The sequence below is a fragment of the Bufo bufo genome, chromosome 2 (assembly GCF_905171765.1).
Source record: "Bufo bufo chromosome 2, aBufBuf1.1, whole genome shotgun sequence".
Taxonomy (NCBI): domain Eukaryota; kingdom Metazoa; phylum Chordata; class Amphibia; order Anura; family Bufonidae; genus Bufo; species Bufo bufo.
In genome coordinates, this window is record NC_053390.1 from 44,204,513 (window position 1) to 44,228,574 (window position 24,062).

General features: G+C 45.1%; 1 protein-coding gene across 1 annotated transcript in view; it reads left to right on the forward strand.

The window, feature by feature from the left end:
- The window catches only part of MTMR12 (myotubularin related protein 12), a 42,352-nt gene extending 19,330 nt beyond the window's left edge, over window positions 1–23,022 (forward strand). Inside the window, exons 3-16 of the mRNA XM_040421007.1 lie at window positions 2,474–2,610; window positions 3,154–3,226; window positions 4,852–4,988; window positions 5,144–5,237; window positions 10,680–10,809; window positions 12,051–12,126; window positions 12,515–12,621; window positions 12,756–12,880; window positions 13,462–13,540; window positions 14,600–14,670; window positions 14,769–14,938; window positions 16,247–16,417; window positions 17,590–17,748; window positions 21,048–23,022. Of these exons, the coding sequence (XP_040276941.1) occupies window positions 2,474–2,610; window positions 3,154–3,226; window positions 4,852–4,988; window positions 5,144–5,237; window positions 10,680–10,809; window positions 12,051–12,126; window positions 12,515–12,621; window positions 12,756–12,880; window positions 13,462–13,540; window positions 14,600–14,670; window positions 14,769–14,938; window positions 16,247–16,417; window positions 17,590–17,748; window positions 21,048–21,623 (2,105 nt within the window). The 3' untranslated portion in view covers window positions 21,624–23,022. The remainder of the gene's footprint in view (window positions 1–2,473; window positions 2,611–3,153; window positions 3,227–4,851; window positions 4,989–5,143; window positions 5,238–10,679; window positions 10,810–12,050; window positions 12,127–12,514; window positions 12,622–12,755; window positions 12,881–13,461; window positions 13,541–14,599; window positions 14,671–14,768; window positions 14,939–16,246; window positions 16,418–17,589; window positions 17,749–21,047) is intronic.
- Window positions 23,023–24,062: the final 1,040 nt, after the last annotated feature.

Sequence of the window (24,062 nt, forward strand, 5' to 3'; positions counted from 1 at the left end):
TTTAACACCCGCACCGTGACAGTTTATTGCAGAGATATATGTCCGGCTGACTCTTGGCACTAATGAAAGAAAAAGGCCAGATCCCCGCTGGATCCCGTTAGTCAATGGGGCCTGGAGGTACTCCGGCCCCTTCCAGCTATCCCAAATACGATTAACTCTGCTGGAACAGCCTGCCAGAAGATTTTAGCGCTAGTGTGAAACAAGCCTTATATACTTCCCGGAAAAATCCAGGAAGTCCAGTATAATGAATAAAAAAACAGAAACATTACAAGAAACAAACAAGCAAAGTAAACTATAAAGGTAGGAGGGGATAGATATCCTCACCCCATTACTGTGCTGCTGGTTAGGATGTAAGGGAAAGGCAAGTTCCTGTATCATCCCCGGAGTGAAATAGGTTGTATCTGGTAAGAGGGGCAATAACACGAGTGGTATGGGGGGGGGGGGGGATGACATGATGGCAAGTTCCAAAATCTCCCCATGACGGTAACAGGATGTGAATGGTAAGAGGGGCAATAACCTGAATAAAAGTTCCTGTACCTCCCCCCTTCCAGGGTCTCTGGAGGCTGTATGGGGGAGGGACACATGTAGTAAGGGGGGTGGTGACGTGATTTTATCACCTCTCGATCTCTCCAGTAACATGCTATGGTCAATGCTTGCTCTGCACTGTTAACTAAAATAAGGGGGGACCGGTATGCAAATTCTGGATACATGTGGCGCCGCTTATCTCCAGAAAATGACCATGAATATAACACATGCAGTCCACTTCAATCACATGAATAGTCAGGGCAGGGACCTCGCTGTTCCTCAGATACATATCTTTATCTGAGACTGTCCTCCTCGCACTGTAAGTCTATTGTCCGCGGCTCCCCGGAGTTATTTCCTCAGAAGGAAGTGCTCAGCAGTAGTCATTCCTCTGATGTCATCTGTATCGAAAGGAAGGAAATAGTCGGAAATAAACTTGTATTATTTACGAGGAAAACATCTCCCGCAGCTTACATTGTATCCTGTGTCACTATTCTAGCGGCCAGTCCGATGGTAGCCCTCCATGTATCACATGAAAGGGAACATCTGTTTCCCCATTATGGCAAGATGAGGGCAGGGGTGTCCACAGAAATCATGGGCACAGAGCAAAATTTTGAATGTGCTCCACCCCCCCACAGATAATCTCTAACACTGTGCAAGTTTCCAACACAGTTACCCATGAAACAAAAAGTTACAGGGTTCGCAGGGATTACAATATTGATGACCTCTCCTAAATATCTGATTGGTTGGCGTCCGACTACTGAGACCCCCCAACCAATCAGCTTTTTGAAAGGGTCACAGCCTCTTCACTGCATTCCAAGCACAGCGCTGCACACTGTATGGTGGATTTGCTTGGTATTGTAGCCCAGGCCCAGTCACATAGAGCATAAGACCGATGGACATGACGTCACCTGCCTAGGAAGAGGGCACAGCGCTCAATGGAGCATCGCAGCCTTTTTAAACAGTCGACCAGTGGGGTTGGTAAATTCGGAACCCACTGATCCGATATTGATGACCTATCCTGAGGATAGGTCTTCAATATTTTACTCCGAGAAAATCCCTTTAAAATGTATCCCAAGCGTCATATTTTTTTTTAAATGTATTTATGCTAGAAAGTTGACATAACTTCAATATATCTACTCCCTGCTTCCTTCACAGAATGAATTCTAAAGCTCTGGTTGCCTGCAGCCACCACTAGGGGGAGCTCCATCCATGGAGAGTTATATAAAGCTCTATAGAATGCAATATAAATTTCTATGCAGTGAGCTCCCTCTAGTGGCAACTTGTAGAAAATGCTGTGGCTTTATTGGGAAACAGAAGAAGCAGTTCTTGCAAGGATCCCTTTGTCCACAGGCTTCATAGCATGGTCTTGGAAGGAGAGGTTGATAACCCCATGGCTGTCTGATTATAGTCAGTGGAGCTCCTTCAGTCCACCCTTCATTCACAGTGCAACAAACAAGTGTCGTTTCCTGATACATATATCCTTAGGTTATCAGTGTTTCACTGGTGCGGGTCTGACCCCTGGGACCACCGCTCATATCCAGATTGAATGGAGCAGAGTGCTCCACCCTGTAGTTTTCACAAGCACAGTGCCATATATATGAGTGTGGCCGTGTCTGGTACTGCAGCTCTGTCTCATTCACTTGGATATACCAGGCAAACGCGCTGCTCTGCAAGGTCCTGGAAGCCAGACCCCAACTAATCCAACATTCATAAGCTGTCAATGTTTGACTCCCCCCTCAAAGGGTTTGTGCGATGGCCTAATGCCATAGCAGATTGCCTAGTTGTGCCATTCCATGATCGGTTTCATGGACCCCTGACTGGCAGCAGTTCCTCTGATGTCCCTGACCACACTGGGATTGTTTGCAGCCCCGTCAGTGATTATAGCGCGGGGTAGGATTGCGTGACGCGCTCTGCAGTAATTACCGCCCACCGTCTTCTTGTTATGCAGGTGAGATGCTCCTCTGTGAAGCCAGCAACATATTGAAGGTCTCCCAGGACGAAACTTCCCAGCGAGGCATCTGTGGAAGACTGATCTGCACCAACTTCAAGATCACCTTCCGGTGTGAGGAGGGCGCTGAAGAAAATGTAAGCGTTTTTTTCTCCCATGGTGCATTGCCTAAAAATAAATTGCACCGCTGAGTCTCTTCGATCAGAGCTAGTACCCCCGACAACCAAGATCAAGAGCCATATCTGCCGCTATATATCCTTAAAGGGGTTGTTCCAAGTTTTAAATGTATCCTCCATCCTATGGACAGGGGATAAGTGTCCGATCGGTGGTGGTCCAACTGCTGGGACTTCCACCGATCATGAGAACTGGGGTACCTATGTCGTGTGTCGTCTCCCCCCCCCCCCCCCCCCCACACACCCTCTTTCCAGTATGAATGGAAACTGGTCACATTGCAGCTCCCTTCATCTCTATGGGATGGCAGCAGTCCCATAGAGAATGAATGGAGCGGCAGGGCCTACACTCGACTTGCCCCTTCATATTGGATAACTCAGGACCCCCTCCACCCCTTCTCATGATCCGGGGGCCATCCTGTGCATGGGTGATGCAGTTTATATCTTGCAACAACCTCTTTAACGGTCACCAGGGTCTTTCGTGAATCATTTTTTTAAATTATTTTCTAGGTTCCAGAATTCAAAAACAAAATTGTGGGTGAGAACGACATCACTTTGCAGTGCGTGGACCAGCTCTATGCAGGTAGGGTGGACCTTAGTGGAATCTGTCTACCTGAACGGTTTTTGCTCTTGTGCTGCTTCCTCTTTTTATTATTTTAAGGTTGTTTTGTGGTTTCCTTTACGTACTTGGCATGCAAATCTAGTTCAAAATCTCAGCAGAGTGTGTGTGTGCAGTGCTGCAAGGCGTCTGTGCGGACCGCTGAGCCACGGCGCTGGGTGGTCCTGTCCCATCAGTCCACCATTTCTGTGGAGCTGTCGTAATAATCCCAGACTACTGGGTCCCAGGCAATACATTTTTAAAAGGTGTTGTCCAGGATTTTACAAGTAATGATCTATCCTCAGGGTAGGCGCAGGTACAACCCCTAACGATAAGCTGTATCAGTGTAGCTCCACCGCCGGAACTGCACAGCTACGTTACTGTTCCTATTCACTTCAGTGAGAGCAGTGCTGCAGTAATCTGCTCAGTCCACTACATAGAAGATCAGATGATTGGCAGGGGTGCTGGGAGGACCCCCACCCATCACATAGTGCGGAGAGACCATCTTTTGTAAAACACTGGACAACCCCTTTAAGACCCTCATACACAGTACTGCAAAGTCAGCCAAACCCACCCTCTTCAGCGAGACCATCTTACATGTTAGGGGGCCTCCTAATGCTCCCCAAAATGCAGATGTCAAAGGCAAGTTGAATTACCTGATCCTTCTGTTCTGCAAAAAGATAAACCGCCAGAAGAGGCACCCAACAGCATAGGCCATTCAGAGGACATGCATGCTCAGCCAAGTCGAGTGTGCATGTGCGGGTCAGGGGAAATAGCTGTATGGGCACCTTTACCTTGTGTAGGACATTTTGAAGGCTAGTACGATGGCCGACCTGTGCATCGGTAGTTATTGGGTTGGTTTCTTTGGCGTAAAGACGTTCCTCCCATGGCGGTGACGGAACGTGGAGCTGTGGTCACACATCGCGTTCAGGCAGCGGAGGAGTGAGGAGGTCCTGATGTCATGTCGGTGGCGATGGCTGCGATTTTCTTAAGGTCACAGTATTTCCGCTCAGGATTTCTATATCCTTCAGTCTTTGGCTAAAATAAACAAGATTAGGATCTCGTCGCGCAAAGAAAATTAATAATTAACTCTACAGAGTGTGTGGACATATCACTTCATGACCTTTTTATCTGCTTAGTAAGCATTTCCCTCTATACTAGCAAAATACGGGGAGTGATTGGTCTGGGTAAGCAGGGTGACAACCAATATGTCTGCCATTACAGCTCCCACTTTCTTTGACTCCTATGAAGCCCATCTACCTCGCTGTATTCCCTTAGCCCAATAACTAGGAAGCTGTGGCCTTCTGGAGCCTGGGAAGGCGGATTGTAATGGCAGCCATGATGGTTGTCGCCCAGCCGACCTGGAGTCCTGAAAAGGAGATCGATGTAGTTGTCGAGTGATATAGCCTCTGCTCCCAGGTTCCCATTCAGGAGCTTGGGTGACAACCTGTAATGGCAGCTGTAATAATTAGAACCTAATAGAAGAGGAAGACTAGCATCTACTGGTGATATTGGGGCTTATTGTCTTGCCGTTATATATGTGTGTGTGTGTATGATGGGGGTCCGTAGTTGTAACGTCTTCCTCTACTTGGATTTCTCTTCATTTCCAGTGTATGATGACAAGAAGAAGGTTCTAATATCCGGGGCTCCGCTGAAGAAGTACCCCGAGAGGCTGATCATCAACTGTAAAGACTTCAGAGTGTTCCACTTCTGTCTCCGCTACGCCAAAGAGGATGAAGTGAACCGGGTATTTGCTACTGGGAGTTCTGATTGTTGTCCGCACGGCCGGCGCCGCGCAGTCTCCGCACGGGCAGCTAGAAGACACCTTTGTGTTTCAAATGTTCACCATTTTCAAGATCTCTTCTTGTTGTCAGCGACGTTTTTCTCTGTTTTATGTTTCAGATTGTCAATGGGATCATTCATCACACCCTTAGCCCAAAACGTTTGAAGCTGATTTTCCTTTTTTCATACACAGAAGCTGTCCCCTGTTACAAAGGTGAGCTCTGAAAACCCATAAATCATAATCTTTATTTATATAGCGCCACCATATTCCACAGCGGTTTACAAATTCAGAGGGTTCATGTACAAAATAGAAGACATCACAACGTAACTGGCTAATATACAACTGAAACACTAGGAGTCAGGGCCCTGCTTCGAAGAGCTTACAATCTATGAGGAGTGAGGAGGTAGTTGATTGTGGTATGTAGTAGTCAAGCCATTATTGTACTGACAGCAGTGATGCAGGCCGATCTGCTTCGGGTTTGGGACCGTTAGAAGATCGAGTTCTGGCCTGAGGAGTTGGTGGGGTAGGGGTTAATTGGGGGGACAGTCATTTTAGAAAGCTTGATAAGCCTGCCTTAAAAGATGTGTTTTTAAGGCACATTTGAAGGTAGGAAAGATGGGAATTGACCTAGTATTCCGGGGCAGAGTATTCCAGAGAGTAGGTGCAGCTGGAGAAAAGTCTTGGAGATGGAAGTGAGAGGTACGAATTATGGAGGATTTTAATCTTGGGTCACAAACAGAACAGAGAGCACGAGTAGACGGAAATGAGGGAGGAGATGTATGTGGAGAGCTTTGTGGGTGAGGGTGAGAAGTTTGAACTGCATTCTGTGGTGGATGGTCAACCAGTGAAGTGACTGGCACAGGCTAGTAGCATCAGTGTAGCGGGTGGATGGATAGATGAGCCTGGCTGGAGCATTTAGGACAGACTGAAAGGGGGAGAGTTTAGTGAGAGGGAGACCGATTAGTACGTTTTTGCCGTTTCCACTGTAAGAATAGGGCAGATTCTGGAGATGTTCTTGAGGTGTAGACGACCAGATTGGATATGGGGAACAAAGGAAAGATCAGAGTCAAACATGGCCCTAAGACAGCGGGCATGCTGCCCATGAGTTATGATAGTACCGCAGACCAAAATAGAAATATCAAGTTTAGGTGGGTTAGTAGATGGGGGCAAAAACAAGAAGTTTAGTTTTTGAGAGGTTCACTTTTAGATACAGAGAGGACATGATGTTAGAGACAGCTGCCAGACAATTACTGGTGTGTTGGAGTAAAGCAAGGGGTGATGTCAGGGGATGAAGTGTATAGTTGGGTGTTATCAGCATAGAGATGGGGAGATTCTGATGGGGGCTGTATAGAGAGAGACGAGTAGAGGACTTAGTACTGAACCCTGAGGCCAAAATCAAAAGGAAGAGTAGAAGTAGAACCAACGAATGATATACTAGAGGAGCGGCCAGAGAGATGGGAAGAGAACCAGGAGAGAGCATAGTGAGGAGGAGTTTGTGGTCTACAGTATCGAACGTGGCAGAGAGATCCAGAAGAATCAGTAGAGAATAATCACCATTCCCTTTTGCTGTCAGCAGATCGTTAGACACTTTAGTAAGGCCAGTTTCTGTAGAGTGGAGAGGGCCAAAGGCAGATTGTAAGTGGTCAAGAAGATAGTTTACCGAGAGATAGCTTATTAAGCGAGAGTAGAAAAGACGTTCAAGGAGTTTAGATATGAAGGGGAGATTAGAAACAGGTTGGTAATTAGCAGCACAGGTCGGGTCAAGAGATGTTTTTTTTTTTTTAGTTTTTTTTTTTTTAGCAGTGGGGTTATAACAGAATGTTTGAAAGAGGACGGAAATATACCAGAAGAGAGAGTGAGGTTAAGGGTGCATTCACACGTCAGTATTTTTACCTTTCCAGATAAACGTTCCTGTTTTTTGCGGATCCGAAAATCTGGATGACATGAGGATGCTTTTAGCATGTGATCCGCATTTTTGACTTATCCATTGACTAGAATGGGATGACGGAACGCAAAATCAGACAAATAGTAGGACAGGGTATATTTTTTTTCCAGGATCCGAATAACGGAACGGAATCACGGAATCGGAGAGCACCATGAGTGCTGTCCGATTATTTGCGGATTCCATTGAAAATGAATGGATCCGCATAACGTTCCGTTTTTAATCGGAACGGATGCGGAACACCAAAACGGACGTGTGAATGGACCCTAAATATTGTAGTAAGGTGAGTGATGACAGCTGGTGAGAGGGACTGGAGGAGGTGTGATGAATAGGATTACTGCTGCAGGTTGTGGGTCGAGAAGAAGAGAGAAGCCTGGAGACTTCATCTGTTACAGGGTCAAAATAGGAGAGCGAGCACATGGAAGTGTGAGAGGGAGGAGGATTGAAATTAGTTGGGGACTGGGAGATTATTTCCTTCCAGATATCGCCAATCTTGTCTCTGAAGTAAGTGGCCATGCCATCAGCGCGGTAACGGGTTCTGGAACTTTAGGGCTTAGAAGGGAATGAGAAGTGTCAAAGAATCATTTTGGGTTATTTGAGAGGGAGATGAGAGAGGTGAAGTACTTTTGTTTGGCAATGTTGAGGGCCGAATTGTATGTTTTAACCTCTTGGGGACACATGACGTATCGGTACGTCATGTGTAGTTCCGATCACCGCCACCCAGCGGGCGGTGATCGGAACAAGGTGCCTGCTCAAATCGGGCACCCTGGGACAATGCATAGGGGGTCTTGTGACCCCCCCCCCCGTGTCGACGATCGCCGCAAACCGCAGGGCAATTCAGACCTGCGGTTTGCGGCTTTTACGGTAGTTGCGGCGGTGATCGGAGATGCCATCGGTCCCCGTGCAGCTGTAGGGGGGACCCGATGGCATGGAAGGCAGCGCAATGCCTTCCTTAGGCATCGGCGCTGCCTTCCGGTGACGAGCCTGTGAGATCCAGCCCCCCCCAGGCAGAAGTATTGGAATGCATTGTAAAGGGGATTAGACCCCCAAAAGTTGAAAGTCCAAAAGTGGGACAAAAAATTAAGTGAAAAAAAAAAAAGTTTAAAAAATAAAGTTTTCCCCCTAAAAAATGTTATGTTTCAAGTAAAAATAAACAAAAACGTCATTTTCCCCAAATAAAGTTAAAAAAAAATTGGTAAAAAATAGGGGGGGGGGGGGGAACAGACATATTAGGTATCGCCGCGTCCGTATCGACCGGCTCTATAAACATATGAACACCGTAAAAAATAAAAACTGTGCTAAATAAACAATTTTTTTGTCACCTTACATCACAAAAAGTACAACAGCAAGCAATCAAAAAGGTGTATGCCCACCAAAATAGTACCAATCTAATCGTCGTCTCATCCCGCAAAAAATGAGACCCTACCTGAGACAATCGCCCAAAAACTGAAAAAACTATGGCTCAGAATATGGAGACACTAAAACATCATTTTTTTTGTTTGTTTCAAAAATGATATTATTGTGTAAAACTTACATAAATAAAAATAAAAGGATACATATTAGGTATCGCCGCATCCATAATAACTTGCTCTATAAAAATATCACATGACCTAACCACTCAGGTGAATAACATAAAAAAATTAAAACTGTAAAAAAAGCCAATTTTTTGTCACCTTACATCACAAAAAGTGTAATAGCAAGCGATCAAAAAGTCATACGCACCCCAAAATAGTGCCAATCAAACCGTCATCTCATCCCGCAAAAATCATACCCTACCCAAGATAATCGCCCAAAAACTGAAAAAACTGTGGCTCTCAGTCAGACTATGGAGACACTAAAACATGATTTTTTTTTTTTTGTTTCAAAAATGAAATCATTATGTAAAACTTACATAAATAAAAAAAATAGTATACATATTGGGTATCGCCGCGTCCGTGACAACCTGGTCTATAAAAATACCACATGATCTAACCTGTCAGATGAATGTTGTAAATAGCAAAAAATAAAAACTGTGCCAAAACAGCTATTTCTTGTTACCTTGCCTCACAAAAAGTGTAATATAGAGCAACCAAAAATCATATGTACCCTAAACTAGTACCAACAAAACTGCCACCCTATTCCGTAGTTTAAAAATCTTCTAAAATGGGGTCACTTTTTTGGATTTTCTACTCTAGGGGTGCATCAGGGGGGCTTCAAATGGGACATGGTGTCAAAAAACCAGTCCAGAAAAATCGGCCTTCCAAAAACCGTATGGCATTGCTTTCCTTCTGCGCCCTGCCGTGTGCCCGTACAGCAGTTTACGACCACATATGGGGTGTTTCTGTAAACTACAGAATCGGGGGCCATAAATATTGAGTTTGGTTTGGCTGTTAACCCTTGCTTTGTAACTGGAAAAAAATGATTAAAATGGAAAATCTGCCAAAAAAGTGAAATTTTTAAATTGTATCTCTATTTTCCATAATTTTTTTGTGGAACACCTAAAGGGTTAACAAAGTTTGTAAAATCAGTTTTGAATACCTTGAGGAGTGTAGTTTCTAAAATGGGGTCATTTTTGGGTGGTTTCTATTATGTAAGCCTCACAAAGTGACTTCAGACCTGAACTGGTCTTTAAAAAGTGGGTTTTTGAAAATTTCAGAAAAATTTCAAGATTTGCTTCTAAACTTCTAAGCCTTTTAACATTCCCAAAAAATAAAATGGCATTCCCAAAATGATCCAAACATGAAGTAGACATATGGGGAATGTAAAGTAATAACTATTTTTGGAGGTATCACTATGTATTATAAAAGTAGAGAAATTGAAACTTGGAAATTTGCAATTTTTTTTTTTTTTTTTTTTAGTAAATTTGGTATTTTTTTATAAATAAAAACGATTTTTTTTTTTACTTGATTTTACCAGTGTCATGAAGTACAATATGTGATGAAAAAACAATCTCAGAATGGCCTGGATAAGTCAAAGCGTTATCAGCACTTAAAGTGACACTGGTCAGATTTGCAAAAAATGGCCAAGTCCTTAAGGTGAAATAGGGCTGAGTCCTTAAGGGGTTAAGGTGAAAATGAGCCCGGTCCCTAAGGGGTTAAGCATATAAACTTACACCAGCGCCTATATTACACAATGGCTTCAAATATGACACCATAGTATAATGCCCCCCTCCCCGAATAGCCGCAGGGAAATTCCACAGTATATGCAAGGCTGCTCAGGGACAATGCAGTTCTACATGGTTTCCTTGGAATTTTCTATCAGGTCAAGAATCAAGGCATAAAGTAGATGTTTTATAGATTCTTAAAGGCCAAACATGCCCTGTGCTGTACCAGAGGTGGAAACCACACCTATCTGTAGAACGTAGCTCCCAAAGTTAAGATGAGCAGACCGCTCACAACCATCCGCCCTCCATTAATTTCTATGAGAGTGCCGAAAAATAGCCGGCCATTTTCGGAAATCCTATAGAAATGACTAGAGAGCACGTTGCACAAGCGTGGCCACCGCTCCATTCACTTCTGTGAAACTGCCAGAAATAGCCAAGGGAGCACACTGCTCTTTTCGGAACTCTCATACAAATGAATGGAGGGCGCTTGCACATGCGGGACTGCGCTCCTGTTCACCTGCATTGTGTCTCTTCTGGTTCTGTGTGTGACAACTGGATTTGGCCAGAGTAGGCTAGAGGCAATATGGGACCGGGCAGCAGAGTCATTGATCATATTTTCATTTGATTTAAGCCACAAGTGCCAAGGATCTGACTTTGCTGTTTGAGAATCACGAGGATTGGCGTAAGGAGGTAGACCGTACCAAGGGGAATCTATGTTACAAGGTTTTATCCATCAATCAGATGTACAAAGTCTCAGACAGGTACGTGTGGGAGCTGCGGTCTTGATCTCACTTAACTTTTATTTTTTTTACAACTTTTCTTTTTATTGCAGTTTTTATTACATTTGATACCAGATTTTTTATAAGGCTTTGCTGGAACTCCGATTCCAAGCCAGCTCACCCTGCACCCCTAATGATCAGCTCCAGAAACTATACAGTGAATGGAAGGCTCCGTCCGCTGTGTAGATTCCAGCGCGGGGGCGTACTACAGCTCAGTTCCTTGTATGAGAGCTGAACTGCAGTCCCCCGACACGGCCACCACACAGTGGAGGGAACGGTCTTCTTCTGGCTTCGTCCACTGTTTAGTATCCGATAGCCGCCAAAAACAGCCGATCGGTGACCCGTCGGACCCCCGCCGACTCGATATTGGTAACCTAGCCAGAGGATAGGACATCAGTTTCTAAATCCCAGAAACCCCCTTTAAAGGTCCAGCGACATGTGTCCCGCGACGCACTGTCACAACGTATCATTCCGCAGAAGCAACATCCAAGTCGGATTTTGTGTGAGACGGTCACGTCACAGCATGTCGAATTGATTATCATTATACGAAATGTCGTGCGACACGACGCCCTGTGGCTGTAGCCTTTTTTTGTTGCGTTGCTTCCTGTCACCGTGTAGCAGGACCTCAAGTGTAACATGAGTTTTTGATACATTACAAATTTTATGATTTAAAGAGGAAGAGCACATTCAGATTCATCCATCAGATGACTGTATAGGACTGTGTCCCTGGTGTAATACCGCAGATTGTATCTTGCGCAATGCACTCTCCATTCATATCTAGGGGACTTTTGAAAATTACTGAGCGCGCTCGCTAGGCTTTTTTTTCGGAACTCTCATAGAAATAAATGGCGAGCGTGTGCACGGTGCACTCTCCTACACTTAGAGATGGGTGCGGGTCCCTATCTGACGTCCTAGCAATATGCCATCAAAGTCCCAGCTAACACAACCCCTTTTTAAAGGAATTTTCCACTTTTTTAGATATTACTGATAGGTCATCAGTGTCCGGCACCCCCAACCGATCAGCTGTTTGTGGCAGGGGACAGGGCCGGAAGGAGAAGCTTCTCTCCACTGTGTAGCGGCCATCCCGTTGTACTGCAGCTTAGCACCGATTGAGGGTGAGGGTAGGCCATCAATATCTAAAAGGCGGAGAACCCCTTTAAGAGTTTAAGATCTGTCATACAGCGGTGTATATTTAATAGCTCTCTTCTTTCACCTTTCTGCAGGTTACCTCCATACTTTGTCGTCCCCGTGTCACTGTCAGACGAGAGCGTGTATAAATTCCAGGGCAGAGGGATTCCTGTGAGTACCTGACTGCTCCATGCAGCAGTAAAGTCTGAAATATAAACTTATTTAAAGGAATTATTTTCCTCCACAAATTTTTAGTTCTAGTCCAGAGACTGCAATAAATGGGTGGCTGTCTTAATGTAGACTCGTTCCGCCAGCAGCTATCCCCACATACACATGCATTTTGCCTCCGGAACGAATGGGCCGGGCAGCTTGCAATCCAACAGCCTGATACTTCTTTGCTCCGGGCATCTGCCATCGGGGGAAACTCGGGACACCCCCGTACATATTAGATGTTCGGCCGTTCGAGCCAAAATCTACATTCTTGGCTGACTGGGTCCTCTTTAGAGCGGGGTTGTTCTTTAAGAAAGGTGCTGACTGTGTGTAACGCCTTGCTTTTTAGATTTGGTGCTGGTCCTCTCCGCATAGTGCAGCCTTGTTTAAAATGGCCTCCCTCCCTAAAGAAGTAGACGAATCCTCCATACAGGAGCAGAGAGCCTTCCTGGACAGGTCTGTCCTATTCCAGTCTGATTTTCTGTAATAATCTTCATCTGATCAGGTCTAACGTTGTCCATAAAACCTGCTTACTCATTTGCAATAGTTGAAGCCTAAGTTTTGGTTTTGTCTGGGTGTCTCCCCTGCAGCGTGGAGAAGACCCTTCACAGGCCCCCCTTGGAGGAAGTAAGAATTGAGGATTTAGCCGTCACTCTCCCCTCCCTCTCTGAAATCCTGGTGGCCTACACTCGCTTTAAGCAACTGTTTCTAATAGGTAAGATTGGATTTCGACATCCATTTTCGTTTGTTGGATCCCTTAAAGGGATTGTCCATATGCCCTATTAGGACATTATCAGGCACTATTACAGCGACTACCATTCTTGAGCCGTCTTTGTATTACGTGCACAGCCATGGCCCTGTAATGTTTCTGGCACCAGCGTAAGGGAGCTTAGCTCCTGTTCACTTGAGTAGGAGCTGAGCTGCAGTACCCCAACACGGCCACTATACAGTGTATGGCGCTGTCTGTTTCCAGCTCTGTCCACTGTATAATTTCCCGCATTGCAGCTGATTGGTCGGGGTGCCGGATGTCGGGCCCCCACTGATATGATATTGATATACTGTCCTGGGAAACCCCCTTTAATGGTTCCTCTGTGACTTTACATTGATGGTCTATCGTCGGGTGAGCGCTGCAGCGTCTTCATTATTTACTAGGCCCAGCTATGTATAATCTGTAGCAGGAGTTCCCGTATTGCAGCTCCGTCCCATTCACTTGGCACAGCCCCTTCAATCAGCTGATCAGTGGAGAATTTCTCTTGTAAATTATACATTTTCCTTTTTTCCATTTTTATTTGATAGATAATTCCACTGAGTTCTGGGACACGGACTCAAAGTGGTTTTCGTTACTGCACACGAGCAATTGGCTTGAAATTGTAAGGTGAGTAACGTTATTTATGCTACCTCAATTTTTTTTTAAAGGCTATGTACACCTTGGGAGGCAATATTTGTTTATGATGCTTTTTACTCATTTTTGGCTAAAAAATCATCATATTTTCAATTGGTCTTTATTAAAAATATTGAGCCATTTTGTCACAAAGGGTTAACAGTTTTTCTAGCTGTGTGACTGGTACTTCCACTTTGTGCCAGTCATCTAACAAACCTCATCTGTAAACTATTGAGAGGTCATTAACACTTATCTTACTGATAAGAATGTGGCTTGAATAAGAACTGAGCTATAATGAGCGTTTTATAAGGTCAGAGAGCAGAGATAAGGAGTCCCGTCTGCTCCTGGTCTGATGGAAAAGACAGAAAATCCGGAGGGTGCTACTAGAGAATCTCAGCTCTGTACAGAAAAAAGGACGCCATATTTTTTAATAAAGGCCAATTAAAAAAATATATTTTTAGCTCAAAATAGGTACAATGCAATAATAAATAAAAAATTGTCTATATTTTTTATATTGACTGCCTATCCTGAGAATTGATCATAAATATCTCTATTGGCGGTGGTTCGACTCCCAGCACCCTCACTCGAGTGAGCACTGCGACCTCTTCTTCTTGACTTTTACTAGTGTTGCATGAAAAACATTGGTTACAGTATCCTCAGGATAGGTAATCAATATCAGATTTGGGGGCGAGGGTCCGACACCCGGCATCCCCACCGATCAGCTGTTTTGGGCTGCCACGGTGCCAGAGACTTTGTGCAGCATGGAAGCAGTAGGCTGTGTACATTGTGTAGTTTCCGACGCCAGCATACTGAAACTCCGCTCCCATTCACCCTGGCACTACACCATGTGCAAAGCTGTCTGCCTCCAGCTTCGTACATTGTTTCCGGCACCGCAGAAGCCCAGTACAGCGGATCGTGGGGGCAGGTGTTGGACCCTGACAGATCTGATATTGATGACCTCTCCGGAGGACAGGCCATCAATATCCCGAAGCCTGGAGAACCTCTTTCCTGACATCTCAGATCTCACCGCCATTCTCTTTTTTGCTGTTCCAGACAGTGCCTCAAGAAATCAATAGAAGTGATCGAATATTTGGAAAGCCAAAGAATTAATGTTGTCCTCAAAGGTATCGTTAACCCCTAGTGTCTCTTCTCCTGGAGCATTTAGTCCTTTGTGCTTTTTTTTCTAAGTGATCCTGTTGGTTATTCTCCAATGTTCCTGCAGAGGACACGGCCTCCGACTTCTGCTGTGTAATCTCCAGTCTGGTGCAGATCATGATGGATCCGCATTACCGCACCAGATACGGCTTCCAGAGCCTTATTCAGAAGGAGTGGGTTATGGGAGGACATAGTTTTCTGGATAGATGCAACCATCTTCGGAACAACGAGGGTGAGGTAAGGCCAAGCTCTTGGTCAAGAAATGCTGCAGACCATAGAGTGAGTTCCTGAAGTGTGATAGCAGACAAGGCTTGTGGACTGGACACAGTGTAAATAGGGCACCCAGAACCGGGACATGGGCTCTGTGTAGTGCTGGGTAGTCTTGAGCGAACTTGTGTTTTAAGTTCGGCGTCTAAAGTTCGGGTTTGGGTTGTCGAAGAATCGCGTTATCACGGACCATAACGGAATTTAGAATCCATAACGCGACTCTTCGATAACCCGAACTTTAGACGCCGCCCTTAAAACACAAGTTCGCTCAACACTAGTGCTGGGTTAACTATTTAAACATTTAGGCACAAAAGTTTTTGGACTGCAGAATTCGCCACATGCTGCATTAAAAATCGGCACAGAATCTACCCAGCAATTGGCATGCTATATAGTAAAATCCCCATTACAGTTTGTGCTGCATATTTCACCACGTGCAGAGCGTAAAGTAAATTCCGTGGCCAAATCCACAGTATTTTTTTTTTTTTCCAGCAGCAAAATACCTACCCTAAAAGTGACCACGGGAGACACCGTGGTACAGTTACCTGGGACAGTCGTATAATGTTAGAGCCCTAGGTGCAGGAAAGGCTTATGTTGATGTCCGCTTGGCTAGGCAACTGGACAGGTTGTGTCTTCGGCAGGCACTTTTAAAGCGACAGTTCAGTGAACCATTTTCATTTAGCATTGCTATATTTTAGTAGATTTTATTTTTATCTTAGGACTTTTTTTTTTTTTTTTGCATTGCTTTATTTTAGGCCTTGATTTTTTTTTATTTTTTTTTATTTTGCATTGCTGTATTGTAAAGTAGCATTCTAATTACATTAGTGGATAACTATCCTCCTGTAGATGGCCCGCCACCGATCGTGTGAATGGGGACCCTGTGGATATATTATTACACATAATGAGAATACCCCTTTAGGTCTTTTTCCTGCAAGCCATGCGATTGCAAGGTGACCACCAGCACTTTGCTTTCATGGTTATAGTACTGGTCCCATTCCAAGTGGAAGCAGGGCCGTCTATGTCCCTAGTAAATTATTTGCACACCGAACGACTAAACGCAGCCTAATACTGAGTGAACAGCGGTAGTAGGAATCTAACGAAGGAGATGCTGGGGAGGAAAACCTGGCTGCTAAGAAACCAAAAACGGACCATTTTAGGAAATGGAGTGGATTTCACTATAGATAACAACTGGTTATTGAGACTGCAGAAGAACGTGGAGGTGATAGTCAGAGTTCCCTGTAAACTTTACCATGTGTGCAAAACTTTTTTCTTTTCCACCAGTCTCCCATCTTCTTGCTCTTCCTGGACTGCGTTTGGCAGCTTGTCCATCAGTACCCACTTGCCTTTGAGTTCTCAGAGACGTACCTGACGGTCCTGTCAGATAGCATCAATATACCGATCTTCAGCACTTTCTTCTTCAATTCACCCCATCAAAAAGAGTCGCATAAGTGGGTAAGAACGCTTTTCTGAAGTCTGCGTTGCCATAATTTGTGTCAAATTCATCAAACATAACATGGAGTTTGAAAAACGTGGAGAATCTTTAAACGTAACCCAGTTTTTTATGCCAACCCCTTACTGCAGTAAGATTGCGCCTTTTTTTTGCAACTTTTTAAGAAGTTGCAGTTCGTAAATCTGGCATACACCTAAGTAACATACCTAACCACACTCCCTTTTCAAAAGTGGCGTAAAATCGCAACTTTCTGCACAAAAATGGTGTGCTCCAAAACTTGCAACTTTTTTTTCCTGTTAGCATTCTGGCCTAAAGAATTGATGCATTCTCTTCCATATGCCCGGGGGTGATGGGACACGAGTATGACATCACTATTAAGCTTTGGGCCAGTGGAGGGTGAGCAATAAAATACAATTGGGACTTTAAAGGGGTTGGCCTATCTCATACATTGGTGGCATATAGCTAGGATATGCCACCGGTGTCAGATAGGTGTGGGACCTATCTCTAGAATGGGACCTCCAAAGTCAACGTGCATGTATGGCTGCCCTCCCTTAGTTTCTATGGGAGGGCCAAAAATAGGCGAGCTTGATCTGCTTAGTGCAGGGCCTGAGAGGACAGAGCATGTCATAGATTCAAGAACATCGGTTAGGAGCCAAGCACTGCTCCTTCAGGTTCTGCACTAGGCAAAAGGCTTCATGCACATGACCATCATTTTCATCCGTGTGCTATCCTAATTTTTTGCGGATAGCACACTGACCCATTCATTTCTATAGGGCAATGGATCCATATGTCCATTCTGCGAATTATAGAACATGTTCTGATCCATGTTGCGGATAAGAATAGACATTCATATTGAATCCATGTGGGGTTCTTTTTGTGGATGAGGATAATATTTCATGATTTATATGTTTTGGATACAATAATTAGGGGTCATGCACATTTTGATTCTGTCTTTCCCTTTACTTGGCCTGTTTTCCGGTAGCAGCACTATCCGCAGCTAGTGGATCATCGGATAGATTGAGATATCCCAGCATTCTTGTAACTGGAGAACACTTAACAAGAGGCCCATTCTCCAGCCTCTAGGAGCAATTTAATAATTATGGCCGCGTTTGCTTAAGCTGCGACCTGTTTCCTTCTGCTGGAATTTGCAAGTTCTCTGCTTTTTTCTTGGCAGGTTGAGGACAGCAGCGGCAGACAAAGCAGCTCTTTGAGTTTTTACTCCGTCTGGGACTGGTCGGTGCAGTTTGAATTTAAAGCTCTGACGTTTCTAAGCAATCCCCTGTACATGGAGAAATCCAAGCAAGAGAAAAGCCGCAAAGGAGTACGTTCTAAGGCGAGTATGGTGAGGTGGTAGGGGCAGGTTCAGTAGTGCTGTCCTCTTTATATTCTGCACTGGTGATTTTTAGCCATAGTTCTGTACTCTATTGACCGTAGCTGGAATAGAATAATAGAGAATACATGTCTAGTAAAAAAAAACATTTGGTTGTCCCATTAGGATTACCCTCTCTATATGCCCACTTAGAGGGGTTTTCCCCTCGCTCCTTATACCAGAGTAGAAAGCCGCTAGCAAGCAGACCCATGCTGTGCATTTACTGACCGTTTCCCATCACAAAATCAGCTGTTTTCCAGGGTTTTAGGAGCAAGCCAGCTTCCATTTTCCTCTAATTAACCTATTAGGATCTTCGTGGAGAAATAAAAAAGTAGGCACTCTATACTCTTCATTAATGTGCAGGCTCTACACACTCTCCCTTCAATTCAATATTGCGCAGAGTTGGAGCAGACTTGAATTACTGCAGCACTTTACTTCCTCCCTGCTGTTGTCAGCTGCAGAAGTGGATACATTGATGGATAGAAAGCCAAATAGCTTGTCCTGTGATTAAAGCGGCCTCTGGGAGAGTTCACATCACCATTTTATTTTCTGTTCTTTTGATCCGTCAGAAGAACAGAATAAAGTAAAACAAAAACAGGATCCTGTAAAAAAAAAACAAAAAAAAAAAACCGGATCCTGTGCATCAGTTATGCACATTTGGCATCTGTTTGAGCCATTACCGTCTGAAATCCGTTTTTTTAGACGGGGAAAAAAAGTACTGGATTGCATAACTGATGCACAGGATCTGTTTGTTTTTTTTTTTTGTTTTTTTTTTACAGAATCCGCTTTTTGACAGATCAGAACAGAAAAATAACGGTGATGTGAACTGTCCCTCAGCTGGAGTCAAGCATTGTACTAATGGGTGTGGGAGGAATGTCAATTGTGATCTGACAGAGCAGGTTTGTAGAAACAGTGACCGGTGGCCGGGCTGCAGCACCACTATAGAGAGCAGGTTTGTAGAAACAGTGACCGGTGGCCGGGCTGCAGCTCCACTATAGAGAGCAGGTTTATAGAAACAGTGACCGGTGGCCGGGCTGCAGCACCACTATAGAGAGCAGGTTTGTAGAAACAGTGACCGGTGGCCGGGCTGCAGCACCACTATAGAGAGCAGGTTTATAGAAACGGTGACCGGTGGCCGGGCTGCAGCACCACTATAGAGAGCAGGTTTATAGAAACGGTGACTGGTGGCCGGGCTGCAGCACCACTATAGAGAGCAGGTTTATAGAAACAGTGACCGGTGGCCGGGCTGCAGCACCACTATAGAGAGCAGGTTTGTAGAAACAGTGACTGGTGGCCGGGCTGCAGCACCACTATAGAGAGCAGGTTTATAGAAACAGTGACCGGTGGCCGGGCTGCAGCTCCACTATAGAGAGCAGGTTTATAGAAACAGTGACCGGTGGCCGGGCTGCAGCACCACTATAGAGAGCAGGTTTGTAGAAACAGTGACCGGTGGCCGGGCTGCAGCATCACCATAGAGAGCAGGTTTATAGAAACGGTGGCCGGGCTGCAGCATCACTATAGAGAGCAGGTTTATAGAAACGGTGACCGGTGGCCGGGCTGCAGCACCACTATAAAGAGCAGGTTTGTAGAAACAGTGACCGGTGGCCGGGCTGCAGCACCACTATAGAGAGCAGGTTTATAGAAACAGTGACCGGTGGCTGGGCTGCAGCACCACTATAGAGAGCAGAATTATAGAAACAGTGACCGGTGGCCGGGCTGCAGCACCACTATAGAGAGCAGGTTTATAGAAACAGTGACCGGTGGCCGGGCTGCAGCACCACTATAGAGAGCAGGTTTGTAGAAACAGTGACCGGTGGCCGGGCTGCAGCACCACTATAGAGAGCAGGTTTATAGAAACAGTGACCGGCGGCCGGGCTGCAGCACCACTATAGAGAGCAGGTTTATAGAAACAGTGACCGGTGGCCGGGCTGCAGCACCACTATAGAGAGCAGGTTTGTAGATACAGTGACCGGTGGCCGGGCTGCAGCACCACTATAGAGAGCAGGTTTATAGAAACAGTGACCGGTGGCCGGGCTGCAGCATCACTATAGAGAGCAGGTTTATAGAAACAGTGACCGGTGGCCGGGCTGCAGCTCCACTATAGAGAGCAGGTTTGTAGAAACAGTGACTGGTGGCCGGGCTGCAGCATCACCATAGAGAGCAGGTTTATAGAAACAGTGACCGGTGGCCGGGCTGCAGCATCACTATAGAGAGCAGGTTTATAGAAACAGTGACCGGTGGCCGGGCTGCAGCGCCACCATAGAGAGCAGGTTTATAGAAACAGTGACCGGTGGCCGGGCTGCAGCACCACTATAGAGAGCAGGTTTGTAGAAACAGTGACCGGTGGCCGGGCTGCAGCACCACTATAGAGAGCAGGTTTATAGAAACAGTGACCGGTGGCCGGGCTGCAGCACCACTATAGAGAGCAGGTTTGTAGATACAGTGACCGGTGGCCGGGCTGCAGCACCACTATAGAGAGCAGGTTTATAGAAACAGTGACCGGTGGCCGGGCTGCAGCACCACTATAGAGAGCAGGTTTATAGAAACAGTGACCGGTGGCCGGGCTGCAGCATCACTATAGAGAGCAGGTTTATAGAAACAGTGACCGGTGGCCGGGCTGCAGCTCCACTATAGAGAGCAGGTTTGTAGAAACAGTGACTGGTGGCCGGGCTGCAGCATCACCATAGAGAGCAGGTTTATAGAAACAGTGACCGGTGGCCGGGCTGCAGCATCACTATAGAGAGCAGGTTTATAGAAACAGTGACCGGTGGCCGGGCTGCAGCGCCACCATAGAGAGCAGGTTTATAGAAACAGTGACCGGTGGCCGGGCTGCAGCACCACTATAGAGAGCAGGTTTGTAGAAACAGTGACCGGTGGCCGGGCTGCAGCACCACTATAGAGAGCAGGTTTATAGAAACAGTGACCGGTGGCCGGGCTGCACAACACTATAGAGAGCAGGTTTGTAGAAACAGTGACCGGTGGCCGGGCTGCAGCTCCACTATAGAGAGCAGGTTTGTAGAAACGGTGGCCGGGCTGCAGCATCACTATATCAATAACATGGTAGACAATTTCATGTTTGTGAATTTGGAAGAAACAGAGGTCTGAAATTTCAAGGTAAAGATACCACAAAAGCTTTATACATGAGGATCTGAGGAATTCTTATTTTTCACTGAAGATACACTTCAACAAAACCAATGCTGTTGTCATATTGATGGTTTGACTTCCATATAATAACAGTGACATTTTTTTTTTTTTTTTTATAGCATCACAGGCAGTTATCTCTGCCTCTTACCCAGCCAAAATCTTCAAATAAGAGAGGATTCTTCAAAGAGGAACCTGGACCTTTTATAAAAAGTCTACTCGGTAAAAGAATTAGCAAATTAATAAGTGCATCAGATGAAGTGCCAAGTAATTACCAGGTCTTCTATGAGAATTGGCACAGAAAACCAGTAGACTATCAAGGCTTGATCCTGCCGCATATCGAGGGGCCTGATATCTGCATCTGGGCCCAGCGACACTTGCGTTGGATCCCGGAAGCTCAGGTTCTCGGTGGTGGAAATGTGGCTGCCACACAGAAGGTGTTGGAGCTCTTAGATGAAATTCAGTGTCTTAAGAATGAATTGAACGAGAGACCAATATTGCCCTATCGAGCCTCCAAGGAGAATGACCTGGACAGTAGACGAAAAAAGTCTGTCCGCCGATCCTCGCTGTTCCCTTTTGCTCATTTCCATATGAACTGTATTAGACCTGCTATATCTACTACCACGTGGAGGAGCTGGGAAGCAGGGGATGAACTTGTCAACCGGGATGATGAGGAATTTGAACTGGGCACTATATGATTGATGTAATCTCTCTAGATTTGATTTAATAAGATAGATATATATGTATACTGTTATATCACTGGCAGCTACCCACGTGCTGCTCACCAAATGTATAATTTATTTCTATAGGTTTTGTATTATTTCAGGCATTCCTAGACAATCATTTTTAGGTTAAGAACCTAATGTCTTGTTTACAAAGCAAGTAAAATATGAACCGTTCACAAGGAACAAACTAGAAGTCTTTCTTGCAGAAAGAATATACAAGGAAAAAAATAAAAACAATAAGGACCAAACTAACCTTCCCATCACAATCCCAAAAAAAGAGAGAATTTCTCTTTAAAGTTAAGTATAGCACAGCATAAGAGGAGACTTAAATTACTGCATTCCTTTACTTTCTCCCTGCTGATGTCAGCTGCAGGAGCATATAGGGGGAAAGCGATAGCTAGCTGAAATAACTTGAATATCTTGCCCAAACATGGAATTACAAGCTGTCTGTGTGTCTGAAGAGGACAATTGCCAGCTAATAAAGTCCTGTGATTACAGCAGCCTCGAGTAGTGTTTGACTGTACAAACAATGGTGGGGGGGGGGGGTTGTCAAATATGATATGAGCTAGTAGGTATCTGTAACATGGGAGACATGTTACAGAAAATATCATCCTTTTCCCATCAGCTCTTTCATAGTTTATGGGATATGAACCCATGTCCATATGCTCCATTAGATCCCTCAGCTCAAGACCGTCTTTGAGCCAGAATGGAGATGCACTAACAGTGTCTCTTACTCTGGCAGACTCTGCTATAATAATATAATCCTACACTTTTTAGCATAAATTCAATGTAAAAAAAGGTTTACTGAGCAACCTCCCTCAGACAAAAGCAGCTGTTTCCCTGGGGTCTTGGCAGCCTGACCTGCTTTTATATTAAAGGGGCTGTCTGTGATGAGATAACTTCTTTTAAAGGGGTTGTCCAGGATTAGGAAAACATGGCTGCTTTTTTTTCTTCCAAAAAACAGCACCACCCCTGTCTGTGGGTTTTACTGCTATTGCAGCTCCGTTCCACTGGAGCCAATGGGGCAGACCTGCAATACCGCACACAATCTGTGGACAGGGGTGGTGCTGTTTTTGGAAGAAAGCAGCCATGTTTTTTCTAATTGTGTACAACCCCTTTAAGGCTTTGTGGAAAGGTTATGACTCCGTATGGGTGCCATTGTCACCTAGCTTCTCAGTATGACTGCATCATAAACAGGTTTTTGCCATTCGAGAGGCTGGAAAAGCGGAGTTAGAACCCCTACAATGTACAATTATACATGGTAATGGTGGTTATCGGTCAGGGGTGTTATGCTTGAGTATCTTTTTTTTTTTGCTCAGTTTTTTTTTTTCCATTCCTTAATTTATATTAATATGGCGGACACAAGTCTAAGATTAATAAATACAACAGGTGTGGGGGGGGCACACTACAAAAGGGAACACCAAGCAGTAACCAATAATACACTTTATTGTGTTAAGATAATTAAGAACATACCCCTAAAATATACATAAAATATAGACTTTGTACAAATCTGAGCAATGCACACAGGGTGATACCGCAATCAATAGCCGTGGTGCGGCTGGTGGTCAGTAATTGCACACAAGGTGATACCGCAATCAATAGCCGTGGAGCGGCTGGTGGTGAGTAATTTTAATCTTGTGTAAATGTCCACAATCACTATATACGCCAGCGAATGTCCAGATTCTTGTTAGTGACCCCAAAAATGTATGACAGTCTGTAGGGCCAAATGACATCAGCAGCAGTTGCTGGGTATAGCCTATAATGATAGGCTCAATATCGCTGTCTCCCACAATCGGATATATATGCTCTAACAGAGCTCAGTCTTACCGGTCTTCACTGCTATTGATGCAGCGTTGGTCTGTAGGCCGCACACCCGCAGCGTCCCACGTGGTGTGCTTCTGCCTGAACGTAGCGTCCCACGTGACCAGGTATCCAAAGCGACCGGATGCTTCCTTGATGACGTCAATCTTATGCGACAGCTTTCACAGCAGCGCTGCTGAATTGGATTTTCTTCCTTTCTTTGCCGGCTTAGTTCCTCTGCTTTTGGTGTTAAGTGGATCAACGCTCACTCTAACACCCGCTATTGATTGCGGTATCACCTTGTGTGCAATTACTGACCACCAGCCGCACCACGGCTACTGATTGCGGTATCACCCTGTGTGCATTGCTCAGATTTGTACAAAGTCTATATTTTATGTATATTTTAGGGGTATGTTCTTAATTATCTTAACACAATAAAGTGTATTATTGGTTACTGCTTGGTGTTCCCTTTTGTAGTGTGCCCCCCCACACCTGTTGTATTTATTAGTATTTCCACTTGGTCCTGAGGGTGGTACCTGGGGGTGAGCACCTATTCCGTTTTTGGAGAGGAGGTGAGCCGCTGTACCTTGTTTCTATTTTTGTGTACAAGTC